Raw genomic sequence first — 23,014 nt, 5'->3', positions numbered from 1 at the left:
CCAAGCCTGTCCCCCCTCCTCGTTTTCTTCTAAAAGTGGAGAAAAGAAAATAGAACGAACGGGCGCGCTAACTAGCTCATTTTTCCCCCTCCAGAAAAGTTGCTTAAAAATGGATTAAAAAAAAAAAAAAAAAAAAAAAGAACCAGCCAGGCGAAAACGCTGAGTCCGCAGCGCGGGGCGAAAGAGCGGGCTTCTCTTGTTTTAATTAAAATCTAATCACCGCGGTTGCTCTCCGAGGCAGGATCGGCAAGGATTTCTGCCCCTCCAAGCTTCCTTTTGAGGGTACGTAATGGCCAGCCGGGCACGGGTCCCTGCGGGCTGCAGAGAGGGTGCGGGGGCCCCAGGGCGGCCCCTCGGACCGTGTCCGCAGTCCTCGCGCCCGCAGCCAAGTAGGTTGCCGCGGGCAGCTCCCGGCGACTCAACCCAGAAAGGATTTTGCTGAAAGCGCAAAATAAAAGTACAAAGTCTGGGGGATTGGGGCTCCCCTCCCCCTCCGGCCGCCGCGGCCAGCCAAGCACTTTTTGGGCTTGGCTTCTGCTTCCTCTGAGCTCAACAGATTTTTTTTTTTTTCCCGGTCTCGCCCTCCCTGGAGGGGGCGCGGCGGATGGAAGGCGAGAGAGGCCCCCAGCCAAGAGGTTTTTAATATTACACTTTAATAGGTTTCAGAAGGCCCCGTGGAGAAATGCTAATAGGCTGAAATGTCAGAATCGAGAGGGAGTCAGTTCGCGCTCAGCCGATCTAATCCTTTTTTCTGCTCTGATTTTTTGAGGGGGGGGGGGTAAGGGGAGGGGAGCGCCCACGCAAAGAAAGGCTTTGGGGAAGGGCGCGCGGTGCAAAGCGCCACAGCCCCGACCGGGGCCGAGCGGGGGGCGCGCCCCGGCCCGCGTTTCTATAGGAACCCCTTTTAGAAGATTAGAGACTCACCCGCTACCCGCCGCCGCGGCCTCTCCAAAATATTAATCAGTAACCATCTGACACCGCGTTTCAGGGAGGGACCCGCAGGCCGAGGCTAGGAAAACGGCCTTCACGCCTGCCCATCCCACCCAACCGCGCTGCTGGGGAAAAAGGAATGAATCGCTGCTTTGTTTTAAAAGGGGGAGTTAAAAAGGGAAAAAGCAGCCCTTGTCTGTTTTGGCGTCTCCACCGCGCGTTCTAGAAGGCGCGCCCCAGGGGAGGTAGGGGGCCGGGGCCCGGGCGCGGGGTGCAGTCCGCCGGGCCCCAGACCCTTCCCGGCTCGCTCGGCTTGTCACCTCCTCCTGCGAGCAGGAAGCTGACAGGCGGCCCATTAAACCGCGCCTTGCAAAGCCCTGGATTGCGGCGACAACCATCTTCCTCTATTTTGATCACTCAGCCTAGACGCCGGGGGAGGGGGTAGGAAGAGGGAGGAGAGGGAGGAAAGGGGGGGTCCGAGCTGGTGGAGGGGGAGGGCTGCCTAGAAACGGCCGGGAAAAATTCTCACCACCAGTTTTGATCATTCAGCCCCGCCGTGGGGAGCCTGGAAACTGCTGGAGCCCCTTGGTCCGTAATTGGTTTTATAGGAATGGCTGAGGGCCAAGGTGTTTACATGCGCGTGATTGGCGGTGCACGCGGCCAATGGACGGAGGCCGGGGGCCGGCCTGGGGGGGGAGGCGGGCGCCCGGGAACAATGCGTGTTTCTTCGCTGGAGAGTACTCCCCTCCCCCAGCCACCCCCTCCCCCCCCCGCTGGCTTTTTTTTTTTTTTTTTTTTTTTTTTTTTAGATCCAGCGAGAGGAACTTGAAAGGGGGGTTGTGTAATGTACCTTTTCCAATCCCGGGCTGTATATGGAGATTTGGGATTCTTTAAACCGGCGCTACCTGGATTTTATTAAAAAGCGGGGAGCTCGGCGGGAGGAAAGCTGGCTTTTCCGGGGGCTGCGGGAGCCGGGCCGCGGGAGGGCGGAGGAGTTGGCGCGCCGAGCGCTCGGCCCGGGGAGCGGTTTTCTACCAAAAAAAGGAAAGGCGGGCAAAAAGTGTGAGGCGGCTGCGGGTGGCGAAGGGGAGCAGCAGCCGCGGGATGGCGGGCAGCACGGGCGCCTAGCTGCGCCGGGAGCCGGGGCCACCACCGGAGTCGCAGTCACCGGAGCTCGGAGCCGGGAGCCCCGCAGCGCCAGGTACGCCGCCGGACCGCCAGTCCGTCCCTGGCCGGGCGCGACGGTCTCCAAACTTCTCCAGCTGACCCCCCACCCCGCCTCCCCCTCGGGGTGCGCGGGGGGATCCCCGCAGCTCTCCGGCCCTCTAGAGCTGGATGGGGGACCGGCGTCCGCGAGGTGGGGGCGCCCTGGGAGGGGTGGGGGCGGGCCACGGTGCCTGGGGCGCCCACCTGAGCCCTTAGCCCAGCTCCAGCCCGCCCAGCCGGGCTGAGGGGCGTCGGTTCCCTTCTCCGTTCCCGGCAGGCGGCGGGGGAGCCAGGGACGCCGAGACGTTTTCGATTATAGGCTGTTTTTAATTAAAAGCCGGAATTCAGCCATTTTAACTGCATTTAAGAGGGGGAGAAAAGTAGAGAGAACGCAGCGGAGCCCGCAGATGGCCGAGCCAGCTTCTCTACCAGAGCGAGGGTGTTCCGGGGGCCTTCACCTCGACTTCCCCAAAGTGGGGCGTCGGGGCATGCTCCGAAGCATTAGCTCTTAAAAGAAAGCTACACAAAGAACATTTTTAAAAAAATCACGGAAAGCTCATCGCCTGCTTAAGACATGTATCCTCGGATGTGGCGATCTTAGATTTTTCTAAAGTAAACGCGGATCTGGTAACCAGAGCCTGATGGGAGTGAGCGAGGGAGGGAGGGAGGGAAGGGGGTGTTTGTAACGAAAACCGGGTTAAAATAAGCACCCTTAGCAAAGTTGGGGAGGGAGGCTGGAGAAGGAGGTCGGGGGGTTTGCGGCTGAGAGGGTCTGCAGCTCTGGGGGCTGGGCGCCGGTCTCGGGGCGCAAGGCGGGCATCCAGAGCCCGTGGCTTTTGCGTGGCTCCGCGGCTCTAGGAGCGCCCGGGCCTCCCGGAATCAGGAATCCGAGCTGCTGCGGGCTGACGGAGAGCGAGGGCAGGGTTGGCTCCAAGACCCCCTCCCGCCCCCATGGGAATCGGCAAACGACAAATCTTTTAAACAAACAGCTTTAAACTGGAACTACAGGGGGGTTTACCCAACGCTGGGGGAGGCGCCCCTTGGTCGGCCCGCGCTGCGAAGGTTTTCTTTGTAGGTTATTTTTGGGTTGGGGGGGGGGAAGCTAGTGTAGGAGTAAGACCCTCGAACCCCTTGCTTCCCTTCTGACCGCCCCCCTCCCCCCAAACCCCCCGCGCCAGGCCACGTCCTCGGGCCGCAGGATTCCCAGGCCAAGGCGTTGGAAAATGAAACCAAAGCTTGTTTTGAAGGATTCTTTCCAGTCCTCGGGCGAGAATGCCACGTCTCGGGTCTTCGGACTCAAACTCTGCGACTCACAGTGGCCCGAGGGGGGCGGCAGGAGGAGGCACGGAGTCTCTTTAAAAATAATAAACCGGCTTTGCACCCCCTTTCCCGAAAGAAAAAACAAAACACTAATTGGCGGCTCAGGGCGACCTTAGGGAAAGCAGACTCAAAAAAGGCAGGCCAGGGGCCAAAAAGGTTAAATATTAAACTTTCCGGATCAGATAGTGACACAGTGTTTAGGGAGACATTTCGAACTGCTCATGGAAAGGCTTCACGGTTTGAAACCCCGGAGCATGTGACGCCCAGGAATCAATCCCACTTGGGAGGTTTTGTATTTATGCATCCCGGGCGCGGCTGAGGGGCCTTCCCCAGTTTCGGGAGGCCCCGTAAGCCGCCGAGCCAGTCTGGGCTGGGGCGCAGCGCGCGCCACCGGCCACTTCCCGAGCCGGGTCCCCGGGAGCCTGAAGCCGCGGGAGGAAGGAGGATGGATTTTTACTTTTTATGGAAAAGGGGTTACCCCCGATTTCATTTCTGGCCACCCGATCCGCAGTCCCCGACCCCGAACGGCAAGACGACTTTCTGAAACTTTGTTTTTTCCCTCCTCCTTTTTCCTCCCCCCCACCTCTGTTTCTTCCGCGGCCGGTCTCCTCTCCCCGCCAAGACGCCGTGTGCGCCGCCTCGCGCAGCTCCGCCTGGCCGCCCGAAGGGGCCCCACCGCCGGCCGCCTGTGCGCCCCGGGCCGCGGGCCCGCAGCCGAGCGCAAGCCCCGCTGGCCGCCGCCGCCATGCACGCCGCGGAGCCCCCGCCGCCCGAGGACTCTGGGACTACGCCGAGGCCGAACTTTTAGGTCCCACTGAGCGAGGCCCGTGGGCCGGGTGGGGGGCTGGCTGCGGCACTCCCGCGGAGGATGGATGGCCGAGACTTCGGGCCTCCGCGGTCCGTGCACGGCCCCCCGCCGCCTCTGCTGTCCGGCATGGCTATGGACAGCCACCGCGTGGGCACCGCTGCGGCCGGACGCCTGCCCGCTTCTGGCTTGCCCGGCCCGCTGCCGCCCGGAAAGTACATGGCCGGCCTCAATCTCCACCCGCACCCGGGTAAGTGCCCTGCGCCGTGGCCGCCCCCTCCGGTCCCCCCGGGATCCTGGGGAGGGAGGCCCGGGAAAAACTACTCGGCCTATTCCTGGGCGTTCTCGGCAGGGACGCGGCACCTCCCTTTCCCTCGGCGGGTCCTCGGGAGTGCGGGCAGGCTTAGCTCCCAGAGCGGGGAGATTCCCGGGCCCGGGACAGAGGCCAGTCCCGAGGACCCGGCGGAGAGGGCTGCGCGGCTCGGCTGCTTTCCTTGGTGCCAGTGCCCTTCCAGAGCACACGCGTCTGCCGAAATCGGAGCCACCGGGGCGATTCAAACCCCCGGACCCCTGCGGCTCCAGGTCAGGCTGGGGTTTTCAAAATCTGGGCAAGAAAAGAATAAGCCAGCTCCACACCCTCTGAGACACCCGTTGCCCGAGCTCGAGCTCGAATCCTTTTCTTGGCAAACGCCCTTGCCCGGCGTCCGTGGGCCCGGGTTCCTTTCCTAGCTCCTCCACTCGCACCGCGCGGGCTCTCCAGGCAGCCTCAGAGCCTGGGGCTGTGGGGAGGACGGAGATCTCGGCCTCTGGCCGGCGGGTGGAGGCCCTCGGGATCCCCTTCGGCCTGCGGGAGGAGAGTGGCTGTCCCAGGACTCACACCCGGGCAGGAGCGCAGCAGCCCTGGCCCCAGGAACCCCGTGTTTTCTGGCGGGCGGGCGCGCGGCGCCGTGGGGCGCAGAAACTGGGGCCGCCGCCATCCCGGAGCTAGGGGAAGGAAGCGGCGTGGGAGCGGGTCTGGCCGGCCCCGAGCGGTGGAGGGAAAACCTTGGGTCTGACATGGAACCGCGGGGAGGAAATGGCCGAGAGAGGGCCCGGAGGCCTCTGCCGTTTCCCCGAGACGGGCCGCTCAGGCTCACTAGGGACGGCACCCGGGCGGGAGAAGCTTGTCCTGGGCGGGCCGAGGCCGCTCCAGTCGGGCAGGGTGGGAAGGGAGACGAGGGGACCTCCAGACCTGCCGCCGAAGGACACCCGGTCCCTCCTCCCCGGCCGCCTCCAGCTTCTGTGCCTGGCCTCCTACGCTGCACTTAAAAAAAATCCACCTCTCCCACTCCAGAGTGTAGTCTGGGACTCTTGCGATTTCTCGGGGAGCCGCCGACTCTCCCTTCGGCCTTGGAAGGGACACCTCCGGCCACCTTGGCTCTGTCCCACCGATCCTGCCCGCTCGAGCGAGGCGCGCTCGCCCGGTTTTGCCTCTCTCTTTGATTTTTCTCATGGAACTTTTCAGGAACCGGAGTCCCGGGGCTCGGCGGGACAAAGGGCCTTTGTGAAGCGCAGGGCAGGGGAGGGGCACACGCCGGGCGGCGAGCGCAGACATCCCGCCCGCGGGGGCGCGAGGACTGGGTCTTGGCCTCGGGGCGCGCGTGCGTCCCCCGCAGGAGCTGGGGCCGCATTCCGCCCAGGGGGCCGTGATGGGGGCTACGGTTTTCTCTCAAAAGGTGCTCTGTGGGCGAGGGAGGGGTGCCGGGATCCTGGAGGAGGGGTGGGGGCGGCCCGGGGGTACAAAGGGCCGCTTGGGCCATCCCCTTTTGCGCGCCCCCAGAGGCCACGGTAATTTTTGTGTTTGCGTGTCTTTTGAGCTCATCCGGTCACTCAGTCCGAGCCAGGGTGGAGGACAGAGTTCTTCCGCCTGGGAGTCAGAGCCTGGGTCTTCCTGGCTGGCAGGGCCTTCGCTGGGCTTCTGCCTTCCCCGAGCCAGGGAGAGGGTGCTCCGTCTCTGGTCTGGTTCTCTTGCCCGGCAGAGGCCAAGTGCCCTAATGAGCAGCAGTGAAAACAGCCCCTATCAAGGAGTGCCTCGGCCTGCTTGCCGTGAGCCAGGGCCCTGCTGAACGTAGCTGCAGTGGGCCGACTGCCTAACACCCATTAGGTAGATGGGGAGGCTGAGGCAGGAGAGGTGAAGCACCCCCCCCCCCCGGGGGGCGGCAGGCAGGAGGAGGAAGTCCAGCTGGAGGTGGCTGCAGAGGCCCATCTTCTGTGCCTCCTGTCTTAGGAGCTGCCTGATTCCTGCGTGCTTGGCAGTTGAGGTCATGGAGGAAGTAGCAGGCAGGCTCTGGGAAGCGCTGGCTGGCCTGTGCTCACCTGGGAAGGAAGGGCGGGAGGGGGCTGGCTCTGCCCCTTGCTACCCCCACCTTAAGTGGCCCCTGGGAGACCCTGGACCCTAGGCCAAAGCCCAGAGCCCAGCCCTGTGCTAATCCCATTAGCCTGGAGGTAGAGAGCTGCTCCCCATTCACTGCTTGGGCGGGGTGGTCACAAATTCCTCAACCCAGCACCCCTCCCCCTCTTTCTTTGCTGGGTGCAGGTGCTAAATTTTCTCTTTCAGGCGCTTCTCCTACTTGGCTGTCAGCAACTTAGGTCTGGCCAGCGTTATCAACCCTATCTTTGTTTGTTTTTCTTCTGGGCAGCCCGGAGAGGCTGAGCCTTTTGCCCTGGGTCACACAGCAAGGCGGTGAGAGGCCAGGTTACCCCTGGACCGCTTCCCAGTCTGCTCGGCAGAGTGGATGGGAGTGCCTGTGAATCCAGCCCTCCTAGACAGAGGGAGTTGCCCCACTGGGAGACTCAGAGAGAGCTCCGGGGCTGGAGGGGGACCCTGACTAGGGCTGGGCTGGGACCCCATCCAGGCAGGTGTTGGCAGGGGTTGTAGTGAACGAGGGTCTCCAGGAGATGCCTTTTTTGCAGGTTGGGTCTAGGCTGAGGGGTTTGGCTCTTTCCTGTGCAGCAGAGGAGGTAAAGAATAAATGGGATTTGGTTGGCCATTACTTTCCCCATAACCTTGAGTATTGTTGCAGTGTGAGCCCTTAAATGTTTGCAGGAGTCAGTGAAATGGACAAGTGACAAGCACCTGGTAGGCTTGCCTCTTGGCTCTGGGGTTGGGAGGCCTGGACTCAGGTCCTCCTCAGGCTGCAATTAAAGACCTATTAGCAGGATTTTGTACTTGGATGTTTATTCTCCCTGCCCCCACTCCCTGGGCGGCTGGGCCCTGGAAGATACGTGAATAGGGGGTGGAACCCAGGATGAGGACTGAGAGGCCGTGCACTTTGGACTGGCCGGTGGACAATAGGGGGCCACGGGTCTTCTCCAGGGTCCATCAGCTCTATCTCTGGAATCCAGCCCATCGGCCTACTGGGATTGATTTAAAGAGATTAATCAGTGGGACTGGCTGGTGGAGTGATGCGATCCAGAGATAAAGGAGATTTGCTGGGTGCTTCCTCCTCCAGCCGAGGCACAGCCGAGGCCTGGGGGAGGTTCTGGACTCCGGAGGGGCCTCCCCGGCCCCCTGGCTCTCTGAGCCTGCTGGTTCTTTGGCTGTCAATCCAAGCACTTCCTTTCTTGTTCATTTACTCAGCAAACCATTTCCAAGTGCCTCCCGCGTGCCAGGCACTGCTCTGGCTCTGGGAGTCCGGCAATGACCAGACAAAAATCTTTGCCCTCATTGGAGCTCCCATCCTAGCGTGGGGCCCAGGCACTAGGCACGCAGATCAGCAAAGGAAGTAATTTTAAATAGAGATACAGGCTGTGAAGGAAAGAGAATACCCAGGTTCTGTTTGGGCTGGAATGAGGGGCACTAGGAGCAGGGGAATGGGGGGGCGATGACGGGAGCTGGGGGAGAGGGGAGGAGGGGGACGCTGCAGGTCCCTGAAGGCCAGTAATGAGGTCGAGGAATTTCACGCTGAGGAATGAGCAGGCAGTTGAGGGTTTTAAACGGAGGGAGTGATTCGAAGTGAGGGGCGTTTTTACAGAACTGGGCTGGACTCTTAAAAAGTGTCCGTGGCGTACAAGACAAAGGAAGGCCAACAACTGTTCCTGATTAAAAGGTAGAAAAAAAATGTGACAGCAAAAGGCAACGTATGGCCCTCGATTGGATCTTGGATCAGGGAAGGAATTGCTCTAAAGGACATCCTAGGGGCAATTGATGAAATTGGAATATGGGCTGTAGATTAGCTGATAGTATCAAATCAATAGTGGGTTTCGTGAAGTTGATAACTGTACCGAGCTTACGGAAGAGAATGTCCTTGCTCTTCGGAAGGAAGAACGCTGACATGTTTAGGGACAGGGGACGCGATGGCCACGACTGATTCTCAGGAATGGCTCGGGAGGAGAAAAAGTAATACCTGTAATTTATATATGTATGGGAGACATGGATAAATCACTGACCCGGAGTGACATAGAGGGTGAGAGAGTTCACAGCGCTGGCCCCGGGCAAGGTCATATATGGCAGGTCATGGCACTATTTCCAACTTTTCTCTGAGTTTGAAATTATTTCAAAATAAGCATTTAACAAAATCAGTCTGGGCTGCCAGGTGGAGACTGTCTGGTAGATAGCGGTGAGGAGGCGGTTAGGGAGGTGATAGTGACCGGGGAGGGAGACTGGAGGCAGCCAGGGTTTGGGGCCTTGCAGAAGTTGGGCTGCTAAGACCGCCGTGGAGGGGCAGAGAAGGAGGACGAAAGCTGGATTTGGGGGGAGTGCTACTTGTGGGGGAATGTGCAGTGATTTTGAGCACTCTTGATTTGGATGTGACCAGCTCGGGGTGCTTTTGCTCTGGCGTGGAGCAAACTTAGCTCCCTTCCGGTCACACGTAGCCCTGTCTTCCACCCAGACTCCAGCCCCATCACTGTGACCACCCCTGTCCTTGACTTCCAGCCCAGGTTTTGAGGGGACCCGTGGGAACTGGTGTCTGGACAAGTCTTGGGCCTCCCCAGGGGCTGCTGGGAGCCCTGGCCAGCGGTTAATCCCCGCCCCCCCCCCCTGCTGCCGCCCGCCACCAGCATCTGACTCGGGAGGATGTCAAGGCTCTTCAGTGGGAAACACCAAAGCCCCATGCCACCTTTGCAGGCCGCAGACTCCCCCATCATCTATATCCGAGGCTCCTTCATGAGTTAGTGAAAGTGAACAAAACATACTTCCCATGCACGCTCACACATTTGCACATTCTGGGCCTTCTCCAGCCAGCTGAAGATTCCACCCTGCAGTCTCTGGATAAGGAACTGTTTCACCTGGAGGCAGGTTGGCCTAGGGGGCTGAGGTTAGATTGCTGAAGCTTTCCATCTTGCTCCTCCACTTACTGGGTGTGCCATCCTTCTCTAAGCCTTGATTTTCTCATTTATAAAATGGGGCCATTTGTGGTACTGAATTCATTTGGCTGTTGTGAAGTTTGAATGAGCCAAGTGCCAGCTAGGTGCGTAGCATAGGCCCAGCCCTCTGCAAAAGTTACAGTAAAAGTGATTGCTGTAATTACTGTTATCATTAACGATGACTCAAGTCAGAAGCTAACAAGTTAGTTCCCTGTTCTAGTCCAGTCCTCTTCGGGGGGCCTCTGGAATGGTGTGTGTGGCCCGTGGGCTCCCGAGATTCCAGGGTCCCAACCTGAACCCATCAATTTAATGTCATTTTTCTCTTTCTTTTCCTTTTTCTCTTTTCTTTCTTTTTCTTTCTTTCTTTCTTTCTTTCTTTCTTTCTTTCTTTCTTTCTTTCTTTCTTTCGTTTCTTTTCTTTTCTTTCTTTCCCTTTCTTTCTTTCTTTCTTTCTTTCTTTCTTTCTTTCTTTCTCTCGGTGTAACAGATACTGTAAAATGCTTCAATCGTGAGCGTTTAGAACATTGCGTATTTATTCAGTCTTGAGCCTTGAGAACGTCGCATATTTACGAAATGAACACACCCATGTAACTACCAACCAGCTCAACATCAGGATGTTTCCAGCATCCAGAAGGTTCCCTCACGTTTTCTCCTAGTGACTATCTGCCCCACCTCCAATATCATCCCAATTTCTGCTACCTTGGATTCGTTTTACCTATTTTTGAACTTTCTATAAATAGAATCATACAGCAAGCCCTCTTTTATTTCTGGTTGCTCTCACTCAACATTTTGTGTGTGCGATTATCAATCTTACGGTGTGTGCAGTAATTGATCTTGTTGCTGTGGAGTATTATACGTAAAAGTAGCACAATTCATCCACGCCCGTCGATGGACATTCAGGTTGTTCCCAGTGTTTGCTGTGGACAGTGCGGTTACGAAGCCGGTCTTTGGTGCACGTGCGTCCACACGTCTTTGGATACAGTATCTAGGAACGGATTGCTGCTCACAGGGTCTGTGGATGTTCAGCCTTAACGCTTGTGATTTTTCCAGTGGTCGCACCATTGTTCATTCTCCGCCGTGGCATTCTGGTGCCCCCGTGCCTTTGCCTTTAGTAGGATATTGTCAGTTTCTTCCGCTTCTATTCATTCCGGTGGTTGTGTGTTAGCGTCTGATGGTGTGTGCATTTTAAAACTTTTTTTCCTCTTTTATTTTTTAAGGTTTTATTGAGGAATATTCTTCCTACTGGGAAGTGCCCCCCCTTGAAAGTGTACAGTTCTGCTTTACGCTTAATATAAACCTTAGAGTAAAAGTTCCGCATCATTTTAAAAGTCAAATGGTGTTATAAGGATTATGAAGAAAACCAGCCATTCCCTGCTTCCTGTCTTCCTATTCTTGATTCCCTAATTTAAATCTTTTGGCTATTTCTTGTGGCCTTTTCATCCATATTTCTGTGTAATAACCTGCTTCTACTACTGGTTATTTTTCTCTATTGATTTGTGTGGAAGATGAAGATTTGGCATGGGCTGTCTGAGTCTGAGGCCTGACTCTCCCGTTTATTAATGTGAGACCGTGGGCAAGTTTCTTTCCTTCTCTGTACCTTGGTTTCCTCATCTGTAAAATGAGGGAAAATAATAGTATCTACTTCATGAGATTGTTGTGAGGATTAAATAGTGAATAACATGAAAAACATTGAGAACAGTATCTGGAATGTAATACGCACTTAGGAAATTATTATTCTTGTTATATCACCAGCACCCCCACCCCCCACCATGTTTATTTTCCTTATCCTCCCAGTATACATGAAATACAGTTGTGTTTCAACCAGGTTTACTGTTCTGGCTTTGCCTTTGTAAATACTGTTCACATTTGAGCCAAGTAGTATACTAAAACTCACTTTTGTATTTCCTGGAGTTATTAATTGCCTTTAAAAACATTGCTAGAATTTCTTAGAATCTTTGTCTTCTAATCACTTAGAATACTTTTCATTTGGGCAACTCTACTGCCTGAGCTGCTTCTTTTCTTTGAGATTTCCTTCCTAGAGTTTTCCGTCTTCCTGTTCTAGTCTGGCTTGCTTGGTGCTCGGGCCTGTTGTAGAGCCATTTATCCTTCAGACTTTTTTATTTCTGTGCTGCGTTAGATCTCCTGTTTCCTGACTCCCTTGCCTTCTTTTTTTCTGCCTTACTTCCTTGTTTTGGTGGAGCACATCCTATAGTAGCTTTCTGTGAAACAGTCTATGGAAGGCAAGTTTTTTGGAGGCCTAGTATGCCTGAGAATGCCTTTAATTCTACCTTTGTACTTGGCTGGCATTTTGGAAATAATTTCCCCCTAGTATTTTGAGGGAATTGCAACATCACCTTTTACAATCCAGTGTTACTGGAGTGTGATGATACTTTGATTCTTGACATTCGTTTGTGAGCCTTTTTAAAAAAAATTCTTCTCCAAATGCTTAAAATCTTTTGGAACTACTAAAATTCATGTTTTACCACATACTGGCCATGTAGTCTTCGACATGCTTTAGTTTTGTTTTTTTGTGAAATGAGGAATAGTGCCTGCCTTTTCTATGAAGACTAAATGGGCTTTTTTTTTTTTAATATTCTTTTTTTTTTTTTAAGATTTTTTTAAAATTTATTTATTCGACAGAGATAGAGACAGCCAGCGAGAGAGGGAACACAAGCAGGGGGAGTGGGAGAGGAAGAAGCAGGCTCATAGCAGAGGAGCCTGATGTGGGGCTCGATCCCATAACGCCGGGATCACGCCCTGAGCCGAAGGCAGATGCGTAACCGCTAACCGCTGTGCCACCCAGGTGTGCCCTAAATGGGCTTTTTTATGTAAAGCCCAGAACATTGTTTGGCACAAAGTAAGCTTGGTAGATAGATACTAATACTGCTGCTCTTCCTTTCATCACTGGTGTTCTGAGATTTCTCATGGATGTGACTTCCTATGGTTCTTTTGTATCCCTGTGTTGGGTGCTCCTTAGGCCGTTATTAATCTGGAAACTGAGGTCCTTCAGGCTGAATTTTTTTTTTTTTGTAATTTTTTGGAATTAATATTAATTCTGTTAGTGGTTTGTAATTTTCTTCCCACCACGTTTGCTGTTCTGTCTAGTACTCCTGTAGGTTCAATATTGGGTCTCCTAGACTGATCACCTTCTTTGCTTATACTTTTCTGTTTTCTATCTCTCAGTGTTTCCTCTGATTTCTAGAAGATGTTCTTAACTGTCTTCTAACCTTCGATTTAATATTTTTAATTTCTAGGAGCTCCTTCTTATGATCTGGATAGTCCTCCTTTTCTTTTTCTTTTTTTAAATAATTTTTCAAAAAAATTCGAGAGAAAGAGAGCATAGTGGGAGAGTGAGAGGGAGAAGGAGACTTCCCACTAAGCAGAGAGACTGATGCGGGGCTCAATCCCAGGACCCTGGGATCATGACCTGAGCAGAAGGCAGATGCTTAACCAACTGAGCCACCCAGGCACCCCTCCTCCTTTTCTTTTTTCTTTTCTTTTCTTTCTTTCTTTCTTTCTTTCTTTCTTTCTTTCTTTCTTTCTTTCTTTCTCTCTTTTTTTTTTTTTTTAAGATTTTATTTATTTATTCGACAGGATAGAGACAGCCAGCAAGAGAGGGAACACGAGCAGGGGGAGTGGGAGAGGAAGAAGCAGGCTCATAGCAGAGGAGCCTGATGTGGGGCTCGATCCGAGAACGCCGGGATCACGCCCTGAGCCGAAGGCGGACGCTTAACCGCTGTGCCACCCAGGCACCCCTCTCTTTTTTTTCTTAAACATTTTTATTTGTTTTAAAAAGCATGCAAGGGTGAGCAGGGGAAGGGTGGAGGGAGAGAGAGAGCGGGTGAGAATTTTGAACCAACTCCACGCCCCAGCATGGAGCCTGACACGGGGCTCGATCTCACAATCCTGAGATCCTGCCCTGAACCCAAATCAAGATTCAAGACAGTCAACCGACTGAGCCTCCCAGAAGTCCCAGGAATTGCTTGTTTCTTGATAATGTCCCCTCCCAGGTTTAGGTTCCAAGTCCCTCGGCTTCCCACCCCGCCAAGGTATACCTCTGTGGTCCCTATTTCCCTGCTTCCAAAATGTTGTGAGGGTCGTCTCCTCTTGTCTTGTTTTGTTTGCTCTCTGTTGTGAACCCGCATGGCGTTTTCGTGAGGTTCTGGCATTTGGGAAAGGGTTTTTCTTGACAGATCTGTGTTGCCCCCACTTCTGGGATCCAGCCCACTCTCCTTCCTCTGCCCCCCCTCCCCCCCCATGCCTGGGGAGGGGGGTGGAGACCGCGGTCCTCTGTCCCTGACATTCCCGCTCTCAGGTTTCCTAACTTTTGTCCCAGTGGTTCTGGAAGGCGCTCCTTAGACCTCAGTGAGGGGGAGGAGAAAATCAATGGGGAAGTCCTCTGTAATTGCTGTAGACGTGAGACTGTCTGGAGCCCTGGGGCCATGCTGGGGTGGACGCATTTGCATATCACGGGCCGGGGTGAGGCCTTGACCCCTCTGGGCGGCTTCAGGATTCCCTTTATTTAGACTTGAGTACCTACTTTGTGGGCTGGGTTTCCGGTTGGGGCCGGGCTAAGTCCCAGCCCACTGGGGTCCCTTATTCGGGGCTGGAAGTGGGACTGGAGTTAAAGCCAGATTGGCCTTTTCTGGTGGCAGGGAGATAAAGGTTGCCTGTGAGGGGCTCAGGGTTGGCTCCCAGCAGGAGGGGAGGGAGGCCTGGTAGCCCTAGGCTGAGAGGGAGGTGGAGGAACAAAGCCCAGTAGCAGGGGCTGGAGAGGAGGGGGGCTGGGGAGGGGAGGTGGGGTGGGGCGGGCCCAGTTGGACTCCTCCCTTTCGGGCAAGACAGGGCTGGAGTGGGTTGATCTGGCCTGGTGGCTCCTGCAGCTCCCAGGCCTCTGCTTGGTTTGGGGGGACCGCTGCTACTCGAGACTCAACAGCGGCCTCTGCCACACTGATGGGAGCCTGGGGACAGTGGCAGTGGCCACAGGTCCCGCGGCCCAGCCACAGCACCAAGAATATGCAGGGTAAGCCCCCTCGTCCCCCCACCCCAGCCTGGAGCTCTGTCCCTCAGCCTTGCTTGCCTCCATCCAGCTGGGGAGCGCCGCAGTCACGGCTTCTTTCCTTTCCTGCCACCTTCATTTTACTTTAAGAGGGAAGTAAGGCACAGAGAGGTTGTGTGACCTACTCAAGGCCACACAGCTGGGAAGTGAGGGGCTCCAGGAGCGAGGCCGGAGCTCTCTGCTGGAAAGCCGGGGTTGAGGAGAGCTAGGCCCTTGGGAGGAATTGCTCTTTTCTCTTTCCTTTCTCCTTTCCCTGCTCATCTTAATTTCTTTACTTGCTTCGGTTTGTGCAGATTTTGTCAATGTGAGCGTTCATAAAAATCACTCAGAATGTGATATTTACTGCGTGAGGGTTCAGATTGGCCTCTCCACCCCCACTGACCTTTCTTCTGCGGTAGTTGTTATTGGGGTAAGATACACAGAAATGAGCACAGATCATAGATGTATGGCTCTATTATTTTTTTCACCCCCCCCCCACCGCCGCGGCGTAACCCTGGGTCACTTCCCCCTCCCCGTTCCCAGGGGACCCCATCGAACCCCCAGAGATTTGAGCTGCCTGCCCGCACCCTCCATGTGCCGTCCGAGGAAGCGCGCAGTGTATCGTGTGTCTTTTGTCACGAGACTTCCCACAGCCCTGGTCCGGTTGGGTGGCCGTCTTGCTTCTTGCGGGAGGTGCTCACCAAATGGCCATGTCACAATGTGTTTACGCAGCTGTTGATGGACGTGTGGGTTGTTGTTGGGTTTTGACTATTACTGGTGGTTAGACTCTTAAATTCGGACTGGCTGTGCGCATTTCTACGCCTCGCCCTTGGGTGTAGACCTGCGAGGGCACGGCTGGGTCAGAAAGGTTTGAACATTCTGCCAAACTCTTCTCCGGAGCGGCCGTACTAGTCTACGCCTCCTCCAGCCGTGTGTTAAGAGTTGATACTGTCCATCTTTCCTTGCTGACGTTTGCCCCTCTGGTGGGCGTGCGGCAGTTTTCATTCACGTTTCCTCCCTGGTTGGAGATGCTGAGTACTGGGGCGCTGGGAGCATGGGACTCTTAATGCTGGGATCCTGGGTTTGAGCCCCACGTTGGGTGTAGGGATGACTAAAAAAAAAAATTAATAATAATAAACTAAAAAAAATGCCAAAAGAGGCCGAGTAGTCATTTTACTGGCCATTTGGACAAATTTCCCCCTCCTGGTGCCCATTTCTACATTCTGTTGTCGTCTTTCTCTTACTGATTTGCAGGGGCTCTTCATATGTTCTGGGTACAAACCCTTCCCTGCTGATGTGATGTGCACAGATCTGTTTCCATGGGGTGGCTCACCTTTTCTTTCTCCTAATGGTGTCTTGTGATGAATAGACATTTGTCGTTTTTTTTTTTTAAAGATTTTATTTATTTACTTATTTAGAGCCCAAGCAGGGTGGGAGGGGCAGAGGGAGAGAGAGAATCTCAAGCAGACTCCGTGCTGAATGCAGAGCCCAGTGCAGGGCCCCGAGACCATGACCCGAACGGAAATCAAGAGTCAGACGCTTACCCAACTGAGCCCTCCAGGCGCCCCTAGATATTTCTCGTTTTAATACAATCCAGTACAACAGTCTTATCCTTTTGGTTTGTGCTTTTTATATGGTCTTTAAGAAACCTTTGTTTGCCCTTCGGATGTGAAGGTATTTTCCAGTGTGTTCTTCTAGAAGCTTTCCTGTTTTGCCTTTCACGTGGAATTCCACCTGGAATTGATGTTTACGTGTGGTGTGAAGTTAGGGGGTCCAGACTCAGGGCTTTTCCCGCGTGGATGTCCAAGCTGGCCAGCAGTGTTTATTCACGGCACCATCTTTCCTCTACTGTGTGTGCTTGTGGGGCTGTTTGTGGACTGGCCTGTCCCAGGTCTGTTCCCACGTATGCTGATGGCGCTCCAGCCTCGCTGTCCCAGGTGTATACGTTTGGGTATTTGATAGTAAAGGCCTCCCACGTTGTTCCTCATCTTCGAGGTTGCCTTGGCTCTTTTTTGACCCTTTGTGTTTCTTTTATTTTCTGTGTAAGAATTTATTTATTTGGGAGAGAGCAAGACAGCACAAGCAGGGGGAGTGGCAGAGGGAGCCGCAGAGGGAGAGGGAGAAGCAGGCTCCCCGCAGAGCAGGGAGCCCGATGCGGGACTCAATCCCAGGACCCTGGGATCATGACTTGAGCCGAAGGCACATGCTTAACCGACTGAGCCACCCAGGTACCCCAGTCCCTTGTGTTTATATAATTTATTTTTTTAAACTGGTGAAATGCATACAGATTTACCATTTTTACCATGTTTAGGTATCCAGTTCTGTGGCATTAAGTACACATTCACACTGCTGTGCAACCATCCCTGCGACATTTCCATCATTCCAGTTTGAAACCCTGTCCTATTAAACAATAACTCCCCACTCCGGCTCCCCCAGCCCCTGGCACCTGCCCTTCTACTTTCTGTCTCTATGAACTTGGCTACTCCAGGGACTTCATAAAAGAGGCATCCTACTTTCGTCTCGGTTTTTGTCTTTCTATGTCTGGCTTATTTCACTTAGCATAATGTCCTCAAGATTCATCCGTGTTGGAGCACTTGTCAGAGCTCCCTTTACTTCTAAGGCTGAATCACAGCCCGTTGTATGGATGGACCACATTCTGTTTACCCAGTGGATCCTTGGGTGGCTCCCACCTTTTGGCTCTTGTGAATAATGCCACTGGGAATATGGGTGTGCACAGACCTCGGAGGCTCTGCTTTCCGTTTGTATGTAATATTTGTGGACTGCGCGCGCACACACACACACACACACACACAACTGTCGAGATTTGGGTGGGAGTGCATTGAATCTCTCCATCAATTTGGCTGCAGTGAGAATCCTAGTAAGTACATCTGGTGATTTCCTTGGGAGGGACCCCCAGAAGTGGGTCTGTGTCTTTTCCTGGCCTTGAAGAGTTCTGCTGATTTGCTTTCCAAAAGCTGGCGATGGGTTGGCCCTCTACTCACCCTCCCTGGGCTGCTTCCCACCTCGCCCCCGCCCTCCCCGCAGCCAAACCCCAAATGTGCTCATTCGATAGATGAAAATGACATCATCCCGTTTTAATACTTCTTTGTAATCCTAACGACACATTTTTCACTGGATTCAGCCATTTACTGTTGTTGGTGATTGGCTTGGGATTCTTACTGAATGATAAGACTCTTTCTTTATACAGGGAGGGCATTAACCCACTCCCTGGCTTAGATATTACAGAAGGCCCTGCGTCTCGGGATCAGTGGGAGTCTGAAGGTCATTTCATCCGGAGGGTCCTCACACTATTTTCAGCTGTCATAGCAACGCCTTAGTCACATGTCGGTGCTCTGGGCTGGGATGAGCTCTTTTCTGGGTGATAACCCTGATCTGATCGTGCTGATGAGATGCTCTGATAGCCTTTGGTGACACCGTAAAGGATGCAGCTCCTTTCCGAGGCCAAAACCTTTTAAATAGAAAGGTGGTTGGGGGAGGGGCCTTGTGGAGCGAAAATAGGAAAATAGGGGCTAGCGTCTGGGTGGTGTGGCTGAGTGGAAGAGTGTAGATTTTGGGTCAGAGCCTCAATTCCTCATCTGCAAAAGGGTTAAGAACCCCCCCCCCCCCGCCAGGGTTGAGGGGGGTGGGGAGACAGAATGAAGCAAAACCTTGAAGTCTGTAGCAAGCCCTGTGGTGGCTGTGAAGTTGGGTCCCAGGAAAGGCCCCCCTCCTTTCTCCTTCCTTCAGCCCTAGCTGATCATGACCTTGCCCATCCCTCCCACCCATAAATACTAATCGGGAACCTACTGTGTGCAGCCTAGAGGGCACTTGGGGTGGAGTGAACCCACATTGTAACGCAGGGGCCTGCAAACTGGCCAAATTAGGTCCACCTCTTTTTTTTTGTTTTTTTTTCTTAAAGGTTTGATTGATTGATTGATTGTGCTAGCCAGGGGAGGAGCAGAGGGAGAGGGAGAATCTCAAGCTGACTCTGCGCTCAGGACGTGGGCTTCGATTTCAAGACCCTGAGGTCAGGGCCTGAGCCAAAATCAAGGAGTCAGCAGCTCCACTCCACCCCAGTGCCCCACCTCCTGTTTTTGTAAATAAAGTTTTATTGGAACAAAGCCCAGTAGTTGAAGTGGTGTCTGTGGCTGCTTTCCCTGTAGCAGGCAGAATAGGCCCACAGTGCGTAAATGATTTATTATCTGGCTCTTTCAAGAAAAAGTTTGCTGCCTCCTGTTCCAGTGGGTGGAGGGGGACAATAAACAGGGAGCTACAATAAAGAAGGAACTAATGTGTATTTGGTATGATAAATGGTGATAAGCACTATGGAAAAAAATAATTCAGGAAGGGGTGTGGGGGTGGGGTGGGTTGTGATCTAAAATAGCATGGTTAGCAAAATAAATAAAACAGCGCGGTTAGGGAAGGCCGTATTCATCACGTGTTATTTGAGGTGTAAGAGAAGGGAGTGAGGTATATACATGGATGGGAGTTTACAGATAATTTGCCATATCTGGAGGGAGGAATGGATTCCAGGCTGAGGTGCAAAGGCCCTGGGGTGCAGCCTGTGGGGCTGTGTTGTTCCATGTTCCAGCCCAGCCCATTGGCAGTGATTAAAGTCCTTTACTGTTGACTAAACCTTTGTACCCACCCTGATCTCGCCAAGTACCCCTCCCTGCTCCCACCAGCGAGGTGCCCATTATATAGTGAGCTTCTAGAAGGGTCCCCAGTGACTTTATCTTTATAGAGGCAAGATGCCACCAGCCAACTGAGGTGGCCTCACTGTTACTCTGGGGGGCGTCTACCAGCAGATGGACATAGCAACAACCCCTTACAGAACACGTCTGGATGGGCTTCAGTCCCCAGCGCTTAGCACACGGTAGCCCTGCATAAGCATGAGTGCTCTGCATAAGCCTTCAGAGAGGGAGGGAGGGAGGCAGGGATGGGCAGATGGAAGGATAGACCTTGTCTCGATTCGAGTTTTGCCTTCTCGTGACCTTGGCTAGCCTCGGAGTCGGAAACTCCTGAAGCCCTTCTTGCGTTCCAGGTGTCAGTGAGGGGGTGGCGATGGCTGAAAGCAGGCTTGCCAGCACCCCCAAATTCATGGCTCCCTGCTGTATCCCTGAGGTGCTTGTCCATGGCTGGCAGTATGTGGGGTGGGAGGGGTTGGGATGTTGGTGGGTCTCAGCTTGGGGAGGGCCTGTTAACTCAGTGCAGGAAGGGGCACAGACGGGGCTAAGGTCCCCTTGCCCAGCTCCCTGCCGCTTATGTTCCCAGAGGGACCCTGAACCCCTCCCCTGGCACAGTGGAGGGGGCCCACTGCCCCGCAGTTGAGCCTCCGTGCCCCCTTTCTTGCCTCTCTGCCCTGGGGCACCCTTGCTTTCTCCCTGGGCGCTGGGGACCAGAGAGTGAGAAGACCACTTTCTAAGCACCTCCTGGGGGGGCTTCCCTCACTTTCCCTCTCTGAAGGCCCAAGGAACAGTGGCTGGACTAGAGCTAAGGGCCCATGGCAGGTGGGACTGCCAAGCCGAGGGCTTGGGAGTGGCAGTGTGCTGGTAACATTGTCTAAGCAACACCGTCCCCCAGGCATCAACCCCTGAGCCTCAGTTTCTCAGTCTGTAAAATGAGGGTAACAAGGTTCCTGTGTTCCCAGGGCTCCCGCTCTGCCTGTGGCGCCTGCCTCACTCTGGGCTTTGGGGCACCTACCTGGCCCGGTGGGGGAGGCTCAGTGCTGGCATCGGAGGCAGAGAGCAGAGCTTACCTGTTGTTTTTCAATTCAAGGTGAAATTCACACCGTGTGCAATTAGCCATTTGAAAGTGTGTGTTTCAGTGGTAGTCCGTGCATTCGTAATGGGCTATCACCAGCTCTCTGGTTTCTAAATTAAAATTAGATTTTAGGGGCGCTTGGGTGGCTCAGTCGGTGAAGCGTCTGACTCTTGGTTTCGGCTCAGTCATGGTCCTGGCAGTCGGTGGATCGAGCCCCGAGTCAGGCTCTGTGCTCAGCGCAGTCGGCTTCGGGTTCTCTCTCCCTCTCCCACCTGCTGTGCTCCATCACTCTCTCTATCTCTCTCTCAAATAAGTAAATAGAAAGTAAAGCTTTAAAAAAAAATAGTACAAATAAAATTTGATTTTAAGGAAGGACAGATGGAATTTGGGTAGAGGGAGCAGTCCCTCTCAGACCCTGACCTTGAGCAGTCTCTCTGCTTCTCTCAGCACCAGGGTTTGTCCGTATAAATAAAGAGTAAACACACTAGCCCAGCACTGCCCGGCCCTTCACAGAAGCATTTTACGGATCACCTTTTACTCTGTGGTCCACTTCACACAGCCCGGGGGAATTCAGAAATCCCACCCAGAGTCACAGAGCAAGTGGGCAGTGGAGCCAGGGATGGTCTTTCTGTTGTCCCTGGGGACCCCTCTGTCACCTCCTTTCCCATGGTGGAGGGGCTGGCTTGTCAGAGGCCCCATTCCTGCCCTCACTCCGGTTTCCAGCAAGGAGGAGCCTTTGCAGACCGTGGCTAAATGAAGCCTAAATTAATTAAAATTTAATAAAATTAAAGATGTGTTTCCTCACCAGCCACGCTTAAGTGCTCCGTGGCCACAAGTGGCCCGTGGCTACTGTAGGGTCCGCACAGATACAGAATGTGCGTCCAACACTGTTGGTTACGGGGCCAGTTACCTGGTCTGTTCGGGAACTTGCAGGAACACTCTGATGGATACCCCGGTGGCCCTTGCGTGGCCGCCCCAACTGCTGGACTCCCGGGGTCCAGCTCTGCTCCTGGCCCAGTGCTGTGTCATTTGGGATTGTTGGTTGTCCTCAGGTGGGCGAGAAGATTCTGTAAATGGCAGGTATGGCAGTGAAGTGGTTTAAGCACATGTGATGCCCGGTGCCTGTCCGTGTTGGTGGAGTGTTCGCCGTTATTCTTCCAAAGTGGTCATTTGTGTGTTGTGGGTCTCGGTGTTCGCTTCCCAGGCGTCCGGAGAGCAGGTGGCACCCTTAGCCACCAGGGGGCAGCCTGGGACCAGGGTGGGGGCAGACCTGGCGCTCCGCCCGGGGTGGGAGGGAGCGAGACCCCTCCCATCTCAGGCTGTGTTGGAGGATTTCCAGCCAAGTCTAGGGAGAGCCCAGTGGGTCCCCAGGGGTGGGTGTGAGGAGCAGCAGGGGTGCGTAGCTAGACTGAGAAGAGCACCAGGTTTGCTGGGGTGGGGGCGGGGCCGCACAAAGCCTCCCGGAGACTCTGGTGTGGGGTGGGGGGGGCCAGCAGCCTGTCCTCCACCCCAGGGAGCCCAGGCAGGATGTCCTCGGGGGTCAGGGGCTGTACCGACCCTCCCTCCTAATCTTGACATGTGTCTGTTTGCTTTTGCCCCGAGGGGATTAGAAACAGTGCTCACGTAGTCCGTCCCAAAGTTGACACCTGCTGCATGCCGGGCAGGTCCTGGGCACTGGGTGTGGCGGGAAGTGAGGCTGACGGAGGGATCTGCGTTACCAGGTGTCATTGGTGGAGGCTTGGATGGGGTGGCTGGGAGGGCCCCACCTGGCGTGGAAAGGAGCCGGGAGGGGTCTTCGGGGAGACCTGGGGGCTGGTCTGACATGGCGCTGGCGTGCCCTTTGGACAGAGTTATGAACCTGCTGTCTGGGAGGGCACACTGGCCCACGCTCTGGCTGGGGCACTAGCATCCCGAGGGAAGGGAGTTTGGGCACCGTTGAGCCTCTGTGGCGGGCGGGAGCCGTTGGTGGCATCCGGGCACCAACGCCCCACCAGGCCTTGGGTGCTGCTGGGCGGGTTTCACAAGCCTGGGCAGGGGCAGGCCTGGGCCACCCGGCTTCCGTGCGGCCCGAGGCAGGAAGAGCTGGTGGCTGATGTAAGCCCTTGCGCAAACCTCTGGCTGCTGGCTTCCGGAGCCTTCTACCCGCCTGCCTGCCAAGGAGGAAGCCTGGGGCCTAGCAGGGCCCAGAGGCCCTGCCGCCCGGGCTGGGGGCCACATGGGTGTACTGACCGGCCACCATGGCTCTGGGTCCCGAAGGCTTGGCGCTGGAGTCTGGTGAGGGGGCTGGATGAGGCTGGGCTGGAGTTTGGGGGGCTCCCCAGATGCGGGGTGCTGGTGATGGCACATGTGGCCAGAAGGTGTCCTCCTCCTGCCTGCTGCTGTCTCCGCTCCGGAGGACCCAGGCGGAGGCCCTGCCCCTTGCAGCCTTGGTTCCCCCACATGTAGCACAAAGGGAGTGGGTGGACATTCTGGCATCCTGTGCCCCCGGGAGGTAGTGAGTGAGCACCTATTGTACACGGACCCCGCATATGGGGCTGCTGGGGACCCAGAGATTGGACAGTGGGCTGGGCCCCCCTCCCCCCGAGTCACTTCTCTGGGTCATTGCA

The 23,014-nt window shown here is 54.9% G+C and overlaps 1 protein-coding gene across 1 annotated transcript in view; it reads left to right on the top strand.

Annotated features, from left to right (window-relative positions):
* Positions 1 to 1,726: 1,726 nt before the first annotated feature.
* Positions 1,727 to 23,014, top strand: part of TNRC18 (trinucleotide repeat containing 18) — an 85,204-nt gene continuing 63,916 nt past the window's right edge. The window contains 2 exon segments of the mRNA XM_045813394.2: positions 1,727 to 2,131; positions 4,079 to 4,511. Of these exon segments, the coding sequence (XP_045669350.2) occupies positions 4,325 to 4,511 (187 nt within the window). The 5' untranslated portion in view covers positions 1,727 to 2,131; positions 4,079 to 4,324.

The sequence above is a fragment of the Ursus americanus genome, chromosome 2, assembly GCF_024610735.1.
Source record: "Ursus americanus isolate L20-20 chromosome 2, mUrsAme1.1.p, whole genome shotgun sequence".
Lineage (NCBI taxonomy): Eukaryota > Metazoa > Chordata > Mammalia > Carnivora > Ursidae > Ursus > Ursus americanus.
This window is presented reverse-complemented; position numbering and strand designations above follow the sequence as displayed.